Raw genomic sequence first — 14,664 nt, 5'->3', positions numbered from 1 at the left:
TATTTTTTATTTTCTTTAATAATAATTAAAATGCTCTTCTTAGTGACAGTATCTACACAGCAAGATATCGCTCCAAAAGACCCTTGTATTCCATCTCCATGTGGTCCTTATGCTGAATGTCAAAATATAGGAGGATTACCATCTTGTGCTTGCTTATCGACATACATAGGTAGTCCACCGAACTGTCGACCAGAATGCACTGCTAATTCTGATTGTTCTTCAAATAATGCTTGTATACAACAAAAGTGTAAAGATCCTTGCCCAGGATCATGTGGTATCATGTCAGAATGTAAAATTCTCGATCACATTCCAATTTGTTCTTGTGTTAACGGTTACACAGGTGATCCCTTTAGATCCTGTTATCCTCAGGAAAGTAAGTTTTTTTATATTTTACATGAAAATACATTACATGTAATATATATTCCTATATACATATAGTACTTCTTAAAAATGTATCATTACAGCTGAACCACTATACGTTGATCCATGTGCAACATCTCCATGTGGAGCTAATGCAAAATGTATAGATGGTGCCTGTACTTGTTTAAATGAATATTTCGGTGATCCATATGCTGGTTGTCGTCCAGAATGCATTTTAAATACTGATTGTGCTTTATCGAAAGCATGTGTACGAAATAAATGCGTTGATCCATGTATTGGTACTTGTGGGCAAAATGCTTTATGCAACATTTATAATCATGTTCCAATGTGCAGTTGTCCATTGGGAATGTCAGGAAATGCATTTGTATTATGTTTGCCTATCCAAGGTACAATTTTTGCCACATAATACTTATGGTTCTTTTTTGCATTACTACTTTATTTTGAGATTGAGTAAATTTTCTTCAATATTTTTCTACAGCACCTTTAGAGAGTGATCCATGTAATCCATCCCCTTGTGGACCCAATAGTCTTTGTAGACAACATAATATGCATGCCACATGCACTTGCATTAAGGGCTACATAGGTGCACCACCAACTTGTCGACCTGAATATGTCGTTAGTTCAGATTGTGCACCGAATGAAGCGTGTAGTAATCAGAAATGTATCGATCCATGTCCTGGAAGTTGTGGTCGCAATACTATTTGCAATGTGATTAATCACAATCCTATTTGTTCATGCCTCTCAGGAATGTCTGGTGATCCATTTATTAATTGTTCTCCTATTCGTAAGCATTTTTTCTTAAATTTATTTATATCGATTTATTTTCAAAAAGTATATTCAATATTGTACAATTCAAATTTTTTTTACTAATATCAGCGACAAAGCCTGAAATTCCAATCAATCCATGTTTACCATCACCATGTGGTCCAAATGCAAGATGCGAAGTAATCAATGAAAATCCATCATGCTCCTGTTTACCTGAATTCATTGGATCTCCTCCAAATTGTCGTCCAGAATGTATTAGTAATTCCGAGTGTTCAAGTCGATTGGCATGTATCAATCAGAAATGTAATGATCCTTGTACTAGCTCATGTGGTATTAATGCCATATGTAACGTAGTCAGTCATACGGCAATGTGTGCATGTTCCACTGGTTACACTGGTGATCCATTTACTCAATGTTCACCAGAACAATGTAAGATAATAGAATTATTATACTATTTCAGTAATTCTGACAAAATTATGTATTAACATCCATTTTATCTTAGTTGATGTACAAACGGACAGACCTACAGCATGTACACCATCTCCATGTGGTGCAAATGCAATATGTCGTGAGCAACATAATACTGGCTCTTGTACATGCTTATCAGAATATATCGGTAATCCTTATGAAGGATGTAGACCAGAATGTATTCTCAATTCTGACTGTCCATCAAACAGAGCTTGCATCAACATGAGGTGTAAAGATTCTTGCCCTGGAATGTGTGCTCCAAATGCCAATTGCTATGTCATTAATCATGCAGCAACTTGTACTTGTTTTGAACAATATACTGGAGATCCTTTCGTAAATTGCAATCCTTTATTACCTACACGTAAGGCTATCGAGTTTTCGAATTTGTACAAATCTTACGAAAATTTTATTCATAGTTCTTCAATTTTAATTCTTTACAGAAACAGATTCTATTGATGCATGTCAATCTAATTTGTGTGGTCCATACGCTCAGTGCAAAGAGAGTAATGGACAAGTATCCTGCACTTGTTTACCAACTTATTTAGGCGTACCGCCTAATTGTAGACCAGAATGCACAATTAGTACTGATTGCCCAACAAATCAAGCATGTAGGAATAAAAAATGCATTGATCCTTGCCTTGATTCTTGTGGTCTCTATACTACATGTAAAGTAATCAATCACAATCCCATATGTTCTTGTAGACCTGGATATACGGGCGATCCATTTACTACCTGCATTTTCTTATCACGTAAGCTAATTAATATTTCAGCATTATTTTAGCTATTAGTAATAATACTCCAACAAATAATATATTAAAAAACAAACTTTTATCATATATTCATTACTTCTAGCGATGCCATCTTACGAACCTGAAAAAGATCCTTGTATCCCATCACCATGTGGTCCAAATTCGCAATGTCGTAACATCAATGGATCTCCATCTTGTTCTTGTATGCAAAATTATATTGGTTTTGCTCCACAGTGTAGACCTGAATGTTTAACATCTATTGATTGTGCAAGTAATTTAGCTTGTATACAGCAAAAGTGTCAAGATCCTTGTCCTGGATCTTGTGGTCTTAATGCTGTTTGCACAGTTCATAATCATTTACCAATTTGCTCATGCTTGGAAAGTTACACAGGAGATCCATTTGTTAGCTGTCAATATAAACCAATATGTAAGATACTCAATGAAATCCTTTTAAAAATACTTTTTTTTATTTATTTATAAATCAATAACGTTAGTATTTTCTAATATAGCGCAAAGTCCATTGGAAAATAATTTCTGCAGTGCATGTGGTCCTAACAGTGAATGCAAACAAGAAACATGTGTTTGTATATCCGAATATCATGGTGATCCTTACACAGGTTGTCGACCAGAGTGTGTACTGAGTACAGACTGTGCGATAAATAAGGCTTGCATTCGAAATAAATGTTTAGATCCTTGTCTTCAGACTTGTGGACAAAACGCTATTTGTAATGTTTTCAATCATATTCCTATGTGTAGTTGTCCATATGGTACAACTGGTAATGCTCTTATTTCATGTCAAACTATCAAAGGTATGAATGTTTTAGTAAAATAATGTTCATTAATGACGACCTATACATAATTACTCGTTTTATATTATTAACTCATAGCTCCGCCTATTAAAACACCGTGTCAACCATCACCATGTGGTCCAAATAGTATTTGTCAAACTTTCAATGATCAAGCTATATGCGCTTGCTTACCGAATTATCTCGGAACACCACCATTATGTAGACCAGAATGTACCATAAATTCGGACTGTAGAGCAAATCAAGTTTGTAAAAATCAAAAATGTAAAGACCCTTGTCCAGGAACGTGTGGTTTGCAAGCGAAATGTATTGTAGTCAACCATAATCCAATTTGTTCTTGTCCTGAACGTTATACAGGAAATCCCTTCATCAAATGCGATATTATAAGTAAGCTATAACTAATTTTTAATCTAACAAAATGAAATACAAATTTATATACAATATTATAATCAAATAGTCTATAAGTAAAGTAACACTTAAACAACTACATATACTTTCCTACAGACGAAGTTATCATACCAATAGTAAATCCTTGTCAACCATCACCATGTGGCCCGTACGCTCTCTGTCAAATTGTCAATGAATTGCCCTCTTGCTCATGCCTTCCTGAATATAAAGGCACACCACCGAACTGTAAACCTGAGTGCATATCTAATTCTGAGTGCCCCGCCAACCAAGTTTGTGTTCAACAAAAGTGTACAAATCCGTGCCCAAGTTTATGCGGTATAAACGCAGAATGCCATGTTGTCCATCATATTGTACATTGCGTATGCCCGAACAGTTATACCGGAGACCCTTATACTAGCTGTTCATTTATAAGTAAGATCATAACTATTTACAAACACAATACTTTTACATAATTAATTCTCATATACAATTTCCGATTGTTGTAGCACATCGTCCAGAACCATCTCCCTGTTCCGGAAATATTTGTGGTACAAACGCTATATGTAAAGAACAGAATAATGTTGGTGTTTGTTATTGCCCACCTGATTATATTGGTAATCCATATGAAGAATGTAGACCCGCATGTGTTATCAATCCTGATTGCCCATCTAATCGAATGTGTGTACAAAATAAATGTCGAGATCCTTGTCCCGGCATGTGTGGACAAAATGCAGAATGCGCAGTTGTTAATCACCAACCATTCTGTACTTGTCGTACAGGATACACTGGCGATCCATTCTCTTTCTGTTCTCTTGATAGTAAGTTTAAATTCTATTATTGTAAAAGATTCCAAGTCAAAAACAATTATTAACTCGTTTATTTATTCCTTAGCATTTATGGAAGAAAAAAATGTTTGTTCTCCGTCACCTTGTGGTCCCAATAGCCAATGCAAAGATGTATCTGGACAACCAGTATGTTCCTGTTTACCAACGTACGTTGGTAATCCACCTGGCTGTCGACCTGAATGTGTTGTTAGTTCCGATTGTCCATCTCAATTGGCATGCAAGGATCACAAATGTATAAATCCTTGCCCAAGTCCATGTGGATTAAACACGAAATGTATTGTTGTCAATCACAGTCCAATTTGTAGTTGTGCACCTGGATATAGTGGTAATCCTTTCACAGTGTGCACAACCATACCATGTAAGATCCTTACTAATAATCTGTATATAATATTATAACTACATAGGATACTATCTTTATCAATTTTCTTATTTAATTAGAATTATTATTTATTTTTATTTATTTGTACATTATTTATTTATTTTTTCTATTGCTTTCATCATTTACAGCCATAACAATGCCTGATGTTGTTGAGAAAGACCCTTGTGTGCCATCCCCTTGTGGCCGTTTCTCTCAATGTAAAAGCATTGGTAGTACACCTGCATGTACATGTTTAGAAACATATATTGGACAACCACCAAATTGTAAACCTGAATGTACCATAAATTCCGAATGCCCAAGCGACAAAGCTTGCTTTGAAACAAGATGTAGAGATCCCTGTCCAGGTTCATGTGGTTCAGGTGCTATTTGTGCTGTAGTTAATCATATCCCAATGTGTACGTGTCCCACAGGATATACCGGAGATCCATTCACACTTTGCCGATTATTACCTGCAACACGTAAGCTTTCAATATATTAAACAAAATTGACATATCATCAAAAATTAAAAAAAAAATGGTAACCCTAATTTCCCTTAATTCTTCAGCCACGCCAGTTATACCTGCTGATTTATGTAATCCATCGCCATGTGGTCCAAATGCGAAATGTTCCAATGGTACCTGTACTTGTCTACCAGATTTCCAAGGCAATCCATATCTAGAATGTCGCCCTGAATGTGTCTTAAATTCAGATTGTCCAAGAGATCAAGCCTGTTCTAGAAATAAATGTATAAATCCATGTACGGGAGCTTGTGCAGCTAATGCTCTATGTAATGTTATCAATCATATACCTATGTGTAGTTGCCCTGGAAATATGACTGGCAATGCATTTAGTCAATGCATTCCTGTACAAGGTATTTTCATTTATCAGTATACTACAAAAATTATTAAATTATTTTTATCTAATTTATTAATTACAGTTCATTGGTTAAAGATTTATTTAAACTGCAGTAAAATAATGATGTATAAAATCAAATATTTGTTTTATTAATTTATTATTTATTATTAGGTATGCCTCCTGTTAATCCATGCAGCCCTGGCCCTTGTGGTCCTAACAGTGAATGTCGTGTAGTAAATGGACAAGCTGTATGTTCTTGCATAAAAGGATATTTAGGAATTCCACCAACTTGTAGACCAGAATGTATAGTAAGCACTGATTGTCCACAAAATGAAGCTTGTAATAATCAAAAATGTGTAGACCCTTGTCCTGGATCTTGTGGTATAGAAGCCTTATGCAATGTTGTTAATCATAATCCAATCTGTAGTTGTCCATTGCGTTATACTGGTGATCCTTTCATACGCTGCATGATTCTATGTAAGATACATATGATATTTTATTCAGATTACTTATTTCTCACTTGAAAAAGATGTTTTTAAAACAAATGATTATTTCATATGTAGTGGAACAACCACCAATAGACCCGTGTCAACCATCACCCTGCGGTCCCAATTCTCAGTGTCAAATACTTAACAATTCACCGTCGTGTTCTTGTCTTCCTGAATTCTCTGGCATTCCACCGAACTGTAGACCAGAATGTATTAATAATAACGAATGCATTACTCAATTGGCTTGCATTAATCAAAAATGTAAAGACCCTTGTATTGGCGCATGTGGTTCCAATGCAAACTGCCATGTTGTAAGCCATACACCAATGTGTACATGTATGAGTGGATATACTGGAGATCCTTTCACTCAATGTACCTTTAAAACGCGTAAGTACAACTTTAAATCATGAATCTATCCATTCTAAATATTTCATAACAATTATTATATTTTTAGCTTCACCCCTTCCTGAACCAGGACCATGTGATCCATCTCCTTGCGGTTCAAATGCAATTTGTAAAGAACTCAATCGTATAGGCTCGTGTATTTGTTTACCTGATTACATCGGCAATCCCTACGAAGGTTGTCGGCCCGAATGTATTCTAAATTCTGACTGTCCTGCAAATAAGGCTTGTATTAATACGAAATGTATAGACCCTTGTCCTGGAACATGCGGATTAAATGCTGAATGTCAAGTAATCAATCATTTACCGATTTGTAATTGCTATCCTCGACATACTGGCAATCCATTTACGTCTTGTAAACCATTAGAAATGGGTATGTAATTATACCCACTTTGTAATACTTGTAAACAATGTAATAATATTTAATAAATTTAAATACTTGTTTTTTAGATATTCAAGATGCAATTAGCAAACCTTGCAATCCATCACCATGTGGACCAAATAGTGAATGTCGTGTTGTAAATGGACAGTCAGTTTGTACCTGTTTACCCGATTTTATAGGAATTCCACCAAGATGTCGGCCCGAATGTTCGGTTAGTGCCGAATGTTCTCCTCTCTTAGCCTGTATAAACAGAAAATGCAGTGACCCATGTCCTGGTTCTTGTGGCCTAAATGCTAGATGTGAAGTTATCAACCATAATGCTATATGTTCGTGTCAATCAGGATTTATGGGTGATCCACTTGTTTCCTGTTTTAACATTCCAAGTAAGATATGCGACGTATGATACATATAAAACTCTATTAAAATTCATCTATAAATTATACAATTTATATCATTCTTAGCTGATACATCTACTGAAACTCCTCCGCCTTATATAAATCCGTGCGTACCCTCACCCTGTGGTCCATATTCTGAATGTCGTGATGTTAATGGACAAGCTTCCTGCGCTTGTTCACCAAATTATATAGGAGCACCGCCTAATTGTCGACCAGAATGTATAAACAATTCAGATTGCCCAAGTAATGAAGCCTGTATTCAAAAGAAATGTCAGTATCCTTGTAATGGCGTATGCGGAATAGGAGCAACATGTTCTGTTATCAATCATATACCAGTATGTACTTGTCCAGATAAATTCAATGGTGATCCATTTGATAAATGTATTCCGAAAATAGAAGATGGTAAGATGAAATTAAAATAATGATGAAAATTAAATAATAATTGAATTATTGAATAAACATTTATAATTATTATTTATTAATAGACAAAACAGATGAACAAAATCCATGTGCACAATGTGGAGCAAATACACAATGCATCAATGAAGTTTGCACTTGCTTACCAGAATATAAAGGAGATCCTTACTTAGGATGTCGCCCAGAATGTGTCTTAAATTTTGATTGCTCAAAAGATGAAGCTTGTATTAATAATAAGTGTAAAAATCCATGTATAGGAACATGCGGCCGAGATGCTCTTTGCAATGTTGCAAATCATATTCCCATTTGCACTTGTCCATTAGGAATGTCAGGCAATCCATTTGTTATATGTTCACCTGTAGAAGGTATGATAAATCCAATCTTATATATTTCTTTTTTATATTTTATGATGTATATCGTTTACATGACATTTCTTTGACTTTATAGCACCTGTACCAAAAGATCCATGCAATCCTTCACCTTGTGGACCAAATAGTCAATGCAAAAGAATAAATGAACAAGCTGTTTGCTCTTGTATTTCTGGATATTTGGATTCACCACCAAATTGTAGACCTGAATGTATAATTAGCTCTGATTGTCCTTCAAATAAGGCTTGTAATAATCAAAAGTGCATAGATCCATGTCGTGGAACATGCGGTATCAGAGCTCAATGTTTGGTAGTAAATCACAATCCAATTTGTAGTTGTCCTGGAGATTTAACAGGCGATCCCTTCACTATGTGCATTTTCATACGTGAGTAATCACTCATAATTTATCACCAGATACATTTTTATACTTTTATTTGTATTTATTTGTATACATTATTTTATATATTTCATTTGAACAAAATTTTTAAATGTAGCAGAAAAACAACCTGTCATTATTGATCTTTGCAAACCATCACCTTGTGGACCAAACAGTCAATGTCGTATCATAAACGATGCACCATCCTGTTCTTGTCTATCAGAATTCATAGGATCTCCACCGAACTGTAAACCAGAATGTATTAGCAATAGTCAGTGTTCAACACAATTGGCTTGTATCAATCAGAAATGCCGAGATCCATGTCCAGGTTCTTGTGGCATTAATGCAGAATGTAGAGTAATAAGTCACACACCTATGTGTGTATGTATATCAGGGTTTGTTGGTGATCCATTTGTACAATGTGCTCCTAAACAATGTAAGTAAAATTAAATCATATCATAGTTGTATAATTAATGGAATCGTTTTATTAAAAAAAAAAAAAAATAATAAAATATAGCCGACGAAGACACAAGCATGAAAGTAACACCATGTCTACCATCACCATGTGGATCTAATGCAATATGTCGTGAATCGAATGGTGTTGGATCTTGTTCCTGCTTACAAAATTACATTGGAAATCCTTACGAAGGCTGTCGTCCTGAATGTATTATTAATAGTGATTGTATTGCTGATCAAGCATGCATTCGATCAAAATGTCAAAATCCATGTTCAGGTTTTTGCGGTCAAAATTCTGTTTGTCAAGTTGTTAATCATGCACCTTTGTGCACTTGTCAAAGTGGATATACTGGAAATCCATTCTTGTATTGTAATATTGTCGAAGAAACACGTAAGCTATACTTTAAATATTTTATCTCTACATATAGTTTTATTGAAGAATTAAGTCTAATTAGGTTTCATTTATAGCGAAACCAACTGATCCATGTATTCCTTCACCCTGCGGTCTCAACAGTCAATGTCGCGTATCAAATAATCAAGCGATATGTAGTTGTTTGCCTACTTTCATTGGAACACCACCTGCTTGTCGTCCAGAATGTACTGTTAGTTCTGATTGTTCGACAAATCGTGCATGCAAAGATCGTAAATGTATAGATCCCTGTCCCGGAATTTGTGGTATTAATGCAAGATGTGAAGTTATTAACCATAGCCCGATCTGTAGTTGCAAAGTAGGTTCAACTGGTGATCCATTTGTAAGATGTTTCGACCTTTCACGTAAGTACTGAACAATTACTATTTAGCGCAGTGCTTAGAAATTATTTTATTATATAATTAATTAAAAAAATTGAATTTATTTTTTCATATAGCTCCACTTAGTCCACAACCTGAACCCATTAATCCATGCATTCCATCACCTTGTGGTCCTTTCTCCGTATGTCAAGATATTAAAAACAGTGGAATAGCTACATGTACGTGTATGGATAATTATATCGGCAGTCCACCCAATTGTCGACCAGAATGCACAATAGATTCTGAGTGTATTAGTAGTAGAGCATGTTTAAGACAGAAATGTACAGATCCTTGTCCTGGTTCGTGCGGTATTGGAGCTAATTGTTATGTAGTTAACCATATGGCAATGTGTACATGTCCCAATGGTTATACAGGAGATCCTTTCGTTAATTGCATCTTAGAACTAGAACGTAAGAAATCTTTTGTAAAGGACATCTTTATTATATATATATTTATAAGTCATAAGTTTTATATATAATGAAAAAATATTACAGCTAAACCAACTCCACAAGATCTATGTAATCTATCACCATGTGGTCCAAATACAAGGTGCCATAATGGTACATGTATATGCTTACCAGAATACCATGGCGATCCTTATTATGGATGCCGTCCCGAATGTGTACAAAATCCAGATTGTCTATTAGATAAAGCTTGTGTTCGCAATAAATGTTCTGATCCATGTTCAGAAGCATGTGGCAAAAACGCACAATGTATAGTGATAAATCATACGCCTATGTGTAGTTGTCCTGATGGAATGTCAGGAAATGCATTTGCTACATGTTATCCCGTGAAAGGTAAATTAGCTTTATGCTAATTCTTACATATGTTATTCATATTTGCTTTACAAACAATGAATCTTATAGATCCAGATATTGTTCAACCGTGTAATCCATCACCATGTGGACCAAATAGCCGATGTCAAGAATTTAATGGGCAAGCTATTTGTTCATGTGTTCCCGGATATATTGGAAATCCTCCTGCATGTCGACCTGAATGTACTGTTAATACTGATTGTTCATTAAATGAAGCTTGCATTAATATGAAATGCAGAGATCCTTGTCCAGGCTCATGTGGTATATCTTCTCGCTGTCAAGTAATCAACCATAGTCCTATTTGTAGTTGTGCACCCATATTTACCGGAGATCCATTTGTCCGTTGTATACCTAAACGTAAGTATTAGAATTTATATATTCTTATATATAGAACTGACTATATATTAATATTGATTTTTTTTATATTTTTCTGTTTCTTTTAAAGCCGATGAAATACCACCGACTTTAAATCCTTGTCAACCAACACCTTGTGGTCCTAATTCTCATTGTCAAATTACAAATAATGCACCATCGTGTTCTTGCAAAGATGGATTCATTGGCACACCACCAAATTGCCGACCTGAATGTATTAGTAATAGTGAATGTAGTAACTATTTGTCGTGTATCAATCAGAAATGCGTTGATCCATGTCCAAGTTCATGTGGTGTAAATGCAGAATGTCACGTATTAAATCATATACCAATGTGTACTTGCCTTTATGGCTACACTGGTGATCCCTTTATACAATGCACAGTTAAACAGAGTAAGTTACAAAGTTGCCATACAATTTTTTTCTCTTTTCTCAAAACCAATGTATATGGCAACCAAACTACTCATTTTTTACACAACTTTCTTTTCATTTGCTATTTTAGCTGAACCATCACAATTGGATCAACCATGTCAAGCTTCTTCTTGTGGAGTAAATGCAGTTTGTAGAAAAATTCAAGGAGTTGCTACTTGTTCATGTTTACCTGAATATATAGGAAATCCTTACGAAGGATGTCGCCCCGAATGTTCAATCAACTCTGACTGTCCTTCTCATTTAGCCTGTGTTAGATCAAAATGTCAAAACCCATGTCCTGGTACTTGTGGTTCCAATGCAGACTGTCAAGTCGTCAATCATTTACCTATTTGTACTTGTATCCCACATTACACTGGAAATCCATATACAAATTGTTTCTATGAAATGGTAAACCGTAAGTTTCGAAAGAATTTACTACATATAAATTAAAAAGATTCTATAAAGTATCTTTTCAATTTATACAAATTAAATTACTAAATAATAATTCATTATTTGTAGCTATTGACAAAGAGCAAGATCCTTGTAGTTCATCAGTTTGTGGTCCGAATAGCAAATGTCAAAACATCAATGACCAAGCCGTTTGTTCTTGTTTACCAGAATTTATAGGAACTCCACCAAATTGTAGACCCGAATGCGTAATGAATTCAGAATGTGATTCGAATTTTGCATGTATTAAAAATAAATGCGTAGACCCATGCCCTGGAACATGTGGACGCAATTCTCAATGCAAAGTTATACGCCATAGTCCTATTTGTAGTTGCACATTCGATATGACAGGTGATCCGTTCGTCTACTGTTTTGCAGGTAAATTTTCATTCATTAATAAATTATTCATCTATTTCAAAATATCCTTTACCCGAAATCTACTATATTACGATACATTATAATAAAATTGAACTATAAAAACATTAATTACATTTTCCAACAGCACCTAAACCGAATGATGTATATCCTAAAGATCCATGTACTCCGTCCCCTTGCGGATCTAATGCAATGTGTAAAACCATTAATGATGTACCTGTATGCAGTTGTATGAACAATTATATCGGGGTACCACCTAACTGTCGTTCAGAATGTTCTATTAATTCAGATTGTCCTGCCAATAAAGCTTGCATAAGAGAAAAATGTAGAGATCCTTGCCCTGGATCTTGTGGTCTCTATGCACAATGTTCTGTTGTAAATCATACACCAGTATGTACATGTCCCGAGAGTTATACTGGTAATCCTTTTGAGAATTGCTATTCCAAACCTGTACCAAATGGTAAGAACACTAATGAAATTATATTTATTCCTTTTTAGTCATAATTGTCCTATTAGAATGATATATAATTTTTTTTACAGAAACTGAACTATCTGATCCTTGTAAAGAATCTTTGTGTGGATCAAATACTCAATGTAATGCAGGTATTTGCACATGTCTACCAGAATACTTTGGAAATCCATATGTTGGCTGTCGTCCCGAGTGTGTTGTTAATACTGATTGCCCTCGTGATAAAGCCTGTATACAGCATAAATGTCAAGACCCTTGCATTGGTGTCTGTGGCATTAATGCTGAATGCAATATCGTTAATCATTTACCTATGTGCAGTTGCCCACAAAGTATGTCTGGAAATGCATTTATTTCTTGCACTTTAATTCAAGGTTCGTACTTTTTAGATATCATTTTAAAATACATATAAAAGTACATATAAAAGCTTTATATTGATCGTTAATTAATAATAACATGAATTTAGACACAACAATCAAGAATCCTTGCAATCCATCTCCATGTGGCCCGAACAGTCATTGCAATGCAATAAATGGCGTTGCTGTATGTGCATGCATTACTGGTTTCAAAGGAACGCCACCTTCTTGTAGACCAGAGTGCGTTGTAAGCTCTGACTGTGCTCGTAATAGAGCTTGTAATAATCAAAAATGTATCGATCCATGCATAGGGGCCTGTGGAATATCTGCCGAATGTGTTGTAATAAATCATAATCCTATATGCAGCTGTCCAGCGTCATATACAGGAGATCCATTTGTAAAATGCATATCACAATGTAAGAACTTCACTGACAAATTTATTCAATCGGATCTGGAAAAGACTACTATATGAAAACTTGTTTCCTTTTAGTATTAGAACCAGAACCTCCAGTGAACCCTTGTCTACCATCACCTTGTGGACCAAATTCATTGTGTCAAATTCTAAATAATGCACCATCGTGTTCTTGCCTTCCCGAATATAATGGAAGCCCACCAAATTGTAAACCCGAATGTATAAGTAATAACGAATGTCCAAATCAAGAGGCATGTATCAATCGGAAATGCAGAGATCCTTGTCCAGGATCATGTGGAATTAATGCAGAATGCAATACAGTCAGTCATATTCCCATATGTACATGTACCAATGGTTTCACTGGTAATCCATTTGCACAGTGTTATCCGCAGCAATGTAGGTTTTATATTTACATACGAGCCTCCGTACATATAAGCATTTTATAAATAAGTATAAATAATATCTATGTTTTCGTATTTTAATAGATGAAATACCAAAGGTACCTGATTTGTGTCACCAAATATCTTGTGGAACAAATGCTAAATGTCGCGTATCACATGAGACAGCTTTCTGTTCATGCCTACCTGAATTTTATGGAAATCCATACGAAGGTTGCAGACCTGAATGTGTCATTCATTCCGATTGTGCTCTTAATCAAGCATGCGTACATAATAAATGCCAAGATCCCTGCCCTGGAACATGCGGCTTCAATGCTGTCTGTTACACTATTAATCATATACCATCTTGTAATTGTCAATCTGGATATACTGGTGATCCATTCACTCGTTGTAATCTTATTGAACAATATCGTAAGTTTAGCAGAGTTCTAAAATATTTTCTATCTCAATTCATAAATAGATTATCGTACAATAACATTTTTTCCACAGCCACACCTAGCCCTAAAGACCCATGTGATCCTTCTCCGTGCGGACCAAATAGTCAATGCCTTAATACTAACGGAAAGGCTATCTGTACATGTTTGACCAATTACAAAGGAACTCCACCAAATTGTAGACCAGAATGTGTCGTCAGCACAGAATGCCCTATAAACCGAGCATGTATGAATCAAAAATGTATAGATCCTTGTCCTAATGTATGTGGAATCGATGCTCGATGCGAAAGCATCAACCATAGTCCAATTTGCAGTTGCGGCATTAATAAAACTGGAGATCCATTTGTGAGATGCTTTGACATAACTCGTAAGTGATAATCACTAACTCGTAATTAAATCTCGATCTATACGCAATTTATAATTCATACAATTTCCTTATATTCTCCTATTCATCTTATTAATCTTTTCGTATTTATTTTATTAATTGTAATAC

The 14,664-nt window shown here is 35.1% G+C and overlaps 1 protein-coding gene across 1 annotated transcript in view; it reads left to right on the top strand.

Annotated features, from left to right (window-relative positions):
- The window catches only part of dpy (fibrillin-like protein dumpy), an 85,503-nt gene that overhangs the window by 59,258 nt on the left and 11,581 nt on the right, over nucleotides 1-14,664 (top strand). Inside the window, exons 115-150 of the mRNA XM_035883992.2 lie at nucleotides 44-373; nucleotides 465-767; nucleotides 860-1,165; nucleotides 1,258-1,575; nucleotides 1,649-1,975; nucleotides 2,055-2,363; nucleotides 2,467-2,790; nucleotides 2,873-3,172; nucleotides 3,251-3,556; nucleotides 3,674-3,988; nucleotides 4,063-4,374; nucleotides 4,448-4,759; nucleotides 4,909-5,238; nucleotides 5,325-5,630; nucleotides 5,786-6,091; nucleotides 6,178-6,489; nucleotides 6,557-6,877; nucleotides 6,955-7,269; nucleotides 7,348-7,683; nucleotides 7,767-8,063; nucleotides 8,146-8,451; nucleotides 8,561-8,878; nucleotides 8,960-9,289; nucleotides 9,367-9,672; nucleotides 9,765-10,097; nucleotides 10,182-10,484; nucleotides 10,554-10,859; nucleotides 10,948-11,265; nucleotides 11,375-11,698; nucleotides 11,803-12,108; nucleotides 12,233-12,565; nucleotides 12,646-12,945; nucleotides 13,038-13,343; nucleotides 13,418-13,735; nucleotides 13,825-14,148; nucleotides 14,227-14,538. Of these exons, the coding sequence (XP_035739885.2) occupies nucleotides 44-373; nucleotides 465-767; nucleotides 860-1,165; nucleotides 1,258-1,575; nucleotides 1,649-1,975; nucleotides 2,055-2,363; nucleotides 2,467-2,790; nucleotides 2,873-3,172; nucleotides 3,251-3,556; nucleotides 3,674-3,988; nucleotides 4,063-4,374; nucleotides 4,448-4,759; nucleotides 4,909-5,238; nucleotides 5,325-5,630; nucleotides 5,786-6,091; nucleotides 6,178-6,489; nucleotides 6,557-6,877; nucleotides 6,955-7,269; nucleotides 7,348-7,683; nucleotides 7,767-8,063; nucleotides 8,146-8,451; nucleotides 8,561-8,878; nucleotides 8,960-9,289; nucleotides 9,367-9,672; nucleotides 9,765-10,097; nucleotides 10,182-10,484; nucleotides 10,554-10,859; nucleotides 10,948-11,265; nucleotides 11,375-11,698; nucleotides 11,803-12,108; nucleotides 12,233-12,565; nucleotides 12,646-12,945; nucleotides 13,038-13,343; nucleotides 13,418-13,735; nucleotides 13,825-14,148; nucleotides 14,227-14,538 (11,328 nt within the window). The remainder of the gene's footprint in view (nucleotides 1-43; nucleotides 374-464; nucleotides 768-859; nucleotides 1,166-1,257; nucleotides 1,576-1,648; nucleotides 1,976-2,054; nucleotides 2,364-2,466; nucleotides 2,791-2,872; nucleotides 3,173-3,250; nucleotides 3,557-3,673; nucleotides 3,989-4,062; nucleotides 4,375-4,447; nucleotides 4,760-4,908; nucleotides 5,239-5,324; nucleotides 5,631-5,785; nucleotides 6,092-6,177; nucleotides 6,490-6,556; nucleotides 6,878-6,954; nucleotides 7,270-7,347; nucleotides 7,684-7,766; nucleotides 8,064-8,145; nucleotides 8,452-8,560; nucleotides 8,879-8,959; nucleotides 9,290-9,366; nucleotides 9,673-9,764; nucleotides 10,098-10,181; nucleotides 10,485-10,553; nucleotides 10,860-10,947; nucleotides 11,266-11,374; nucleotides 11,699-11,802; nucleotides 12,109-12,232; nucleotides 12,566-12,645; nucleotides 12,946-13,037; nucleotides 13,344-13,417; nucleotides 13,736-13,824; nucleotides 14,149-14,226; nucleotides 14,539-14,664) is intronic.

The sequence above is a fragment of the Vespa mandarinia genome, chromosome 12, assembly GCF_050613455.1.
Source record: "Vespa mandarinia isolate Hongniang chromosome 12, ASM5061345v1, whole genome shotgun sequence".
Lineage (NCBI taxonomy): Eukaryota > Metazoa > Arthropoda > Insecta > Hymenoptera > Vespidae > Vespa > Vespa mandarinia.
Note: the sequence above shows the minus strand (reverse complement) of the source record. Positions and strands in the feature narration are given on the sequence as shown.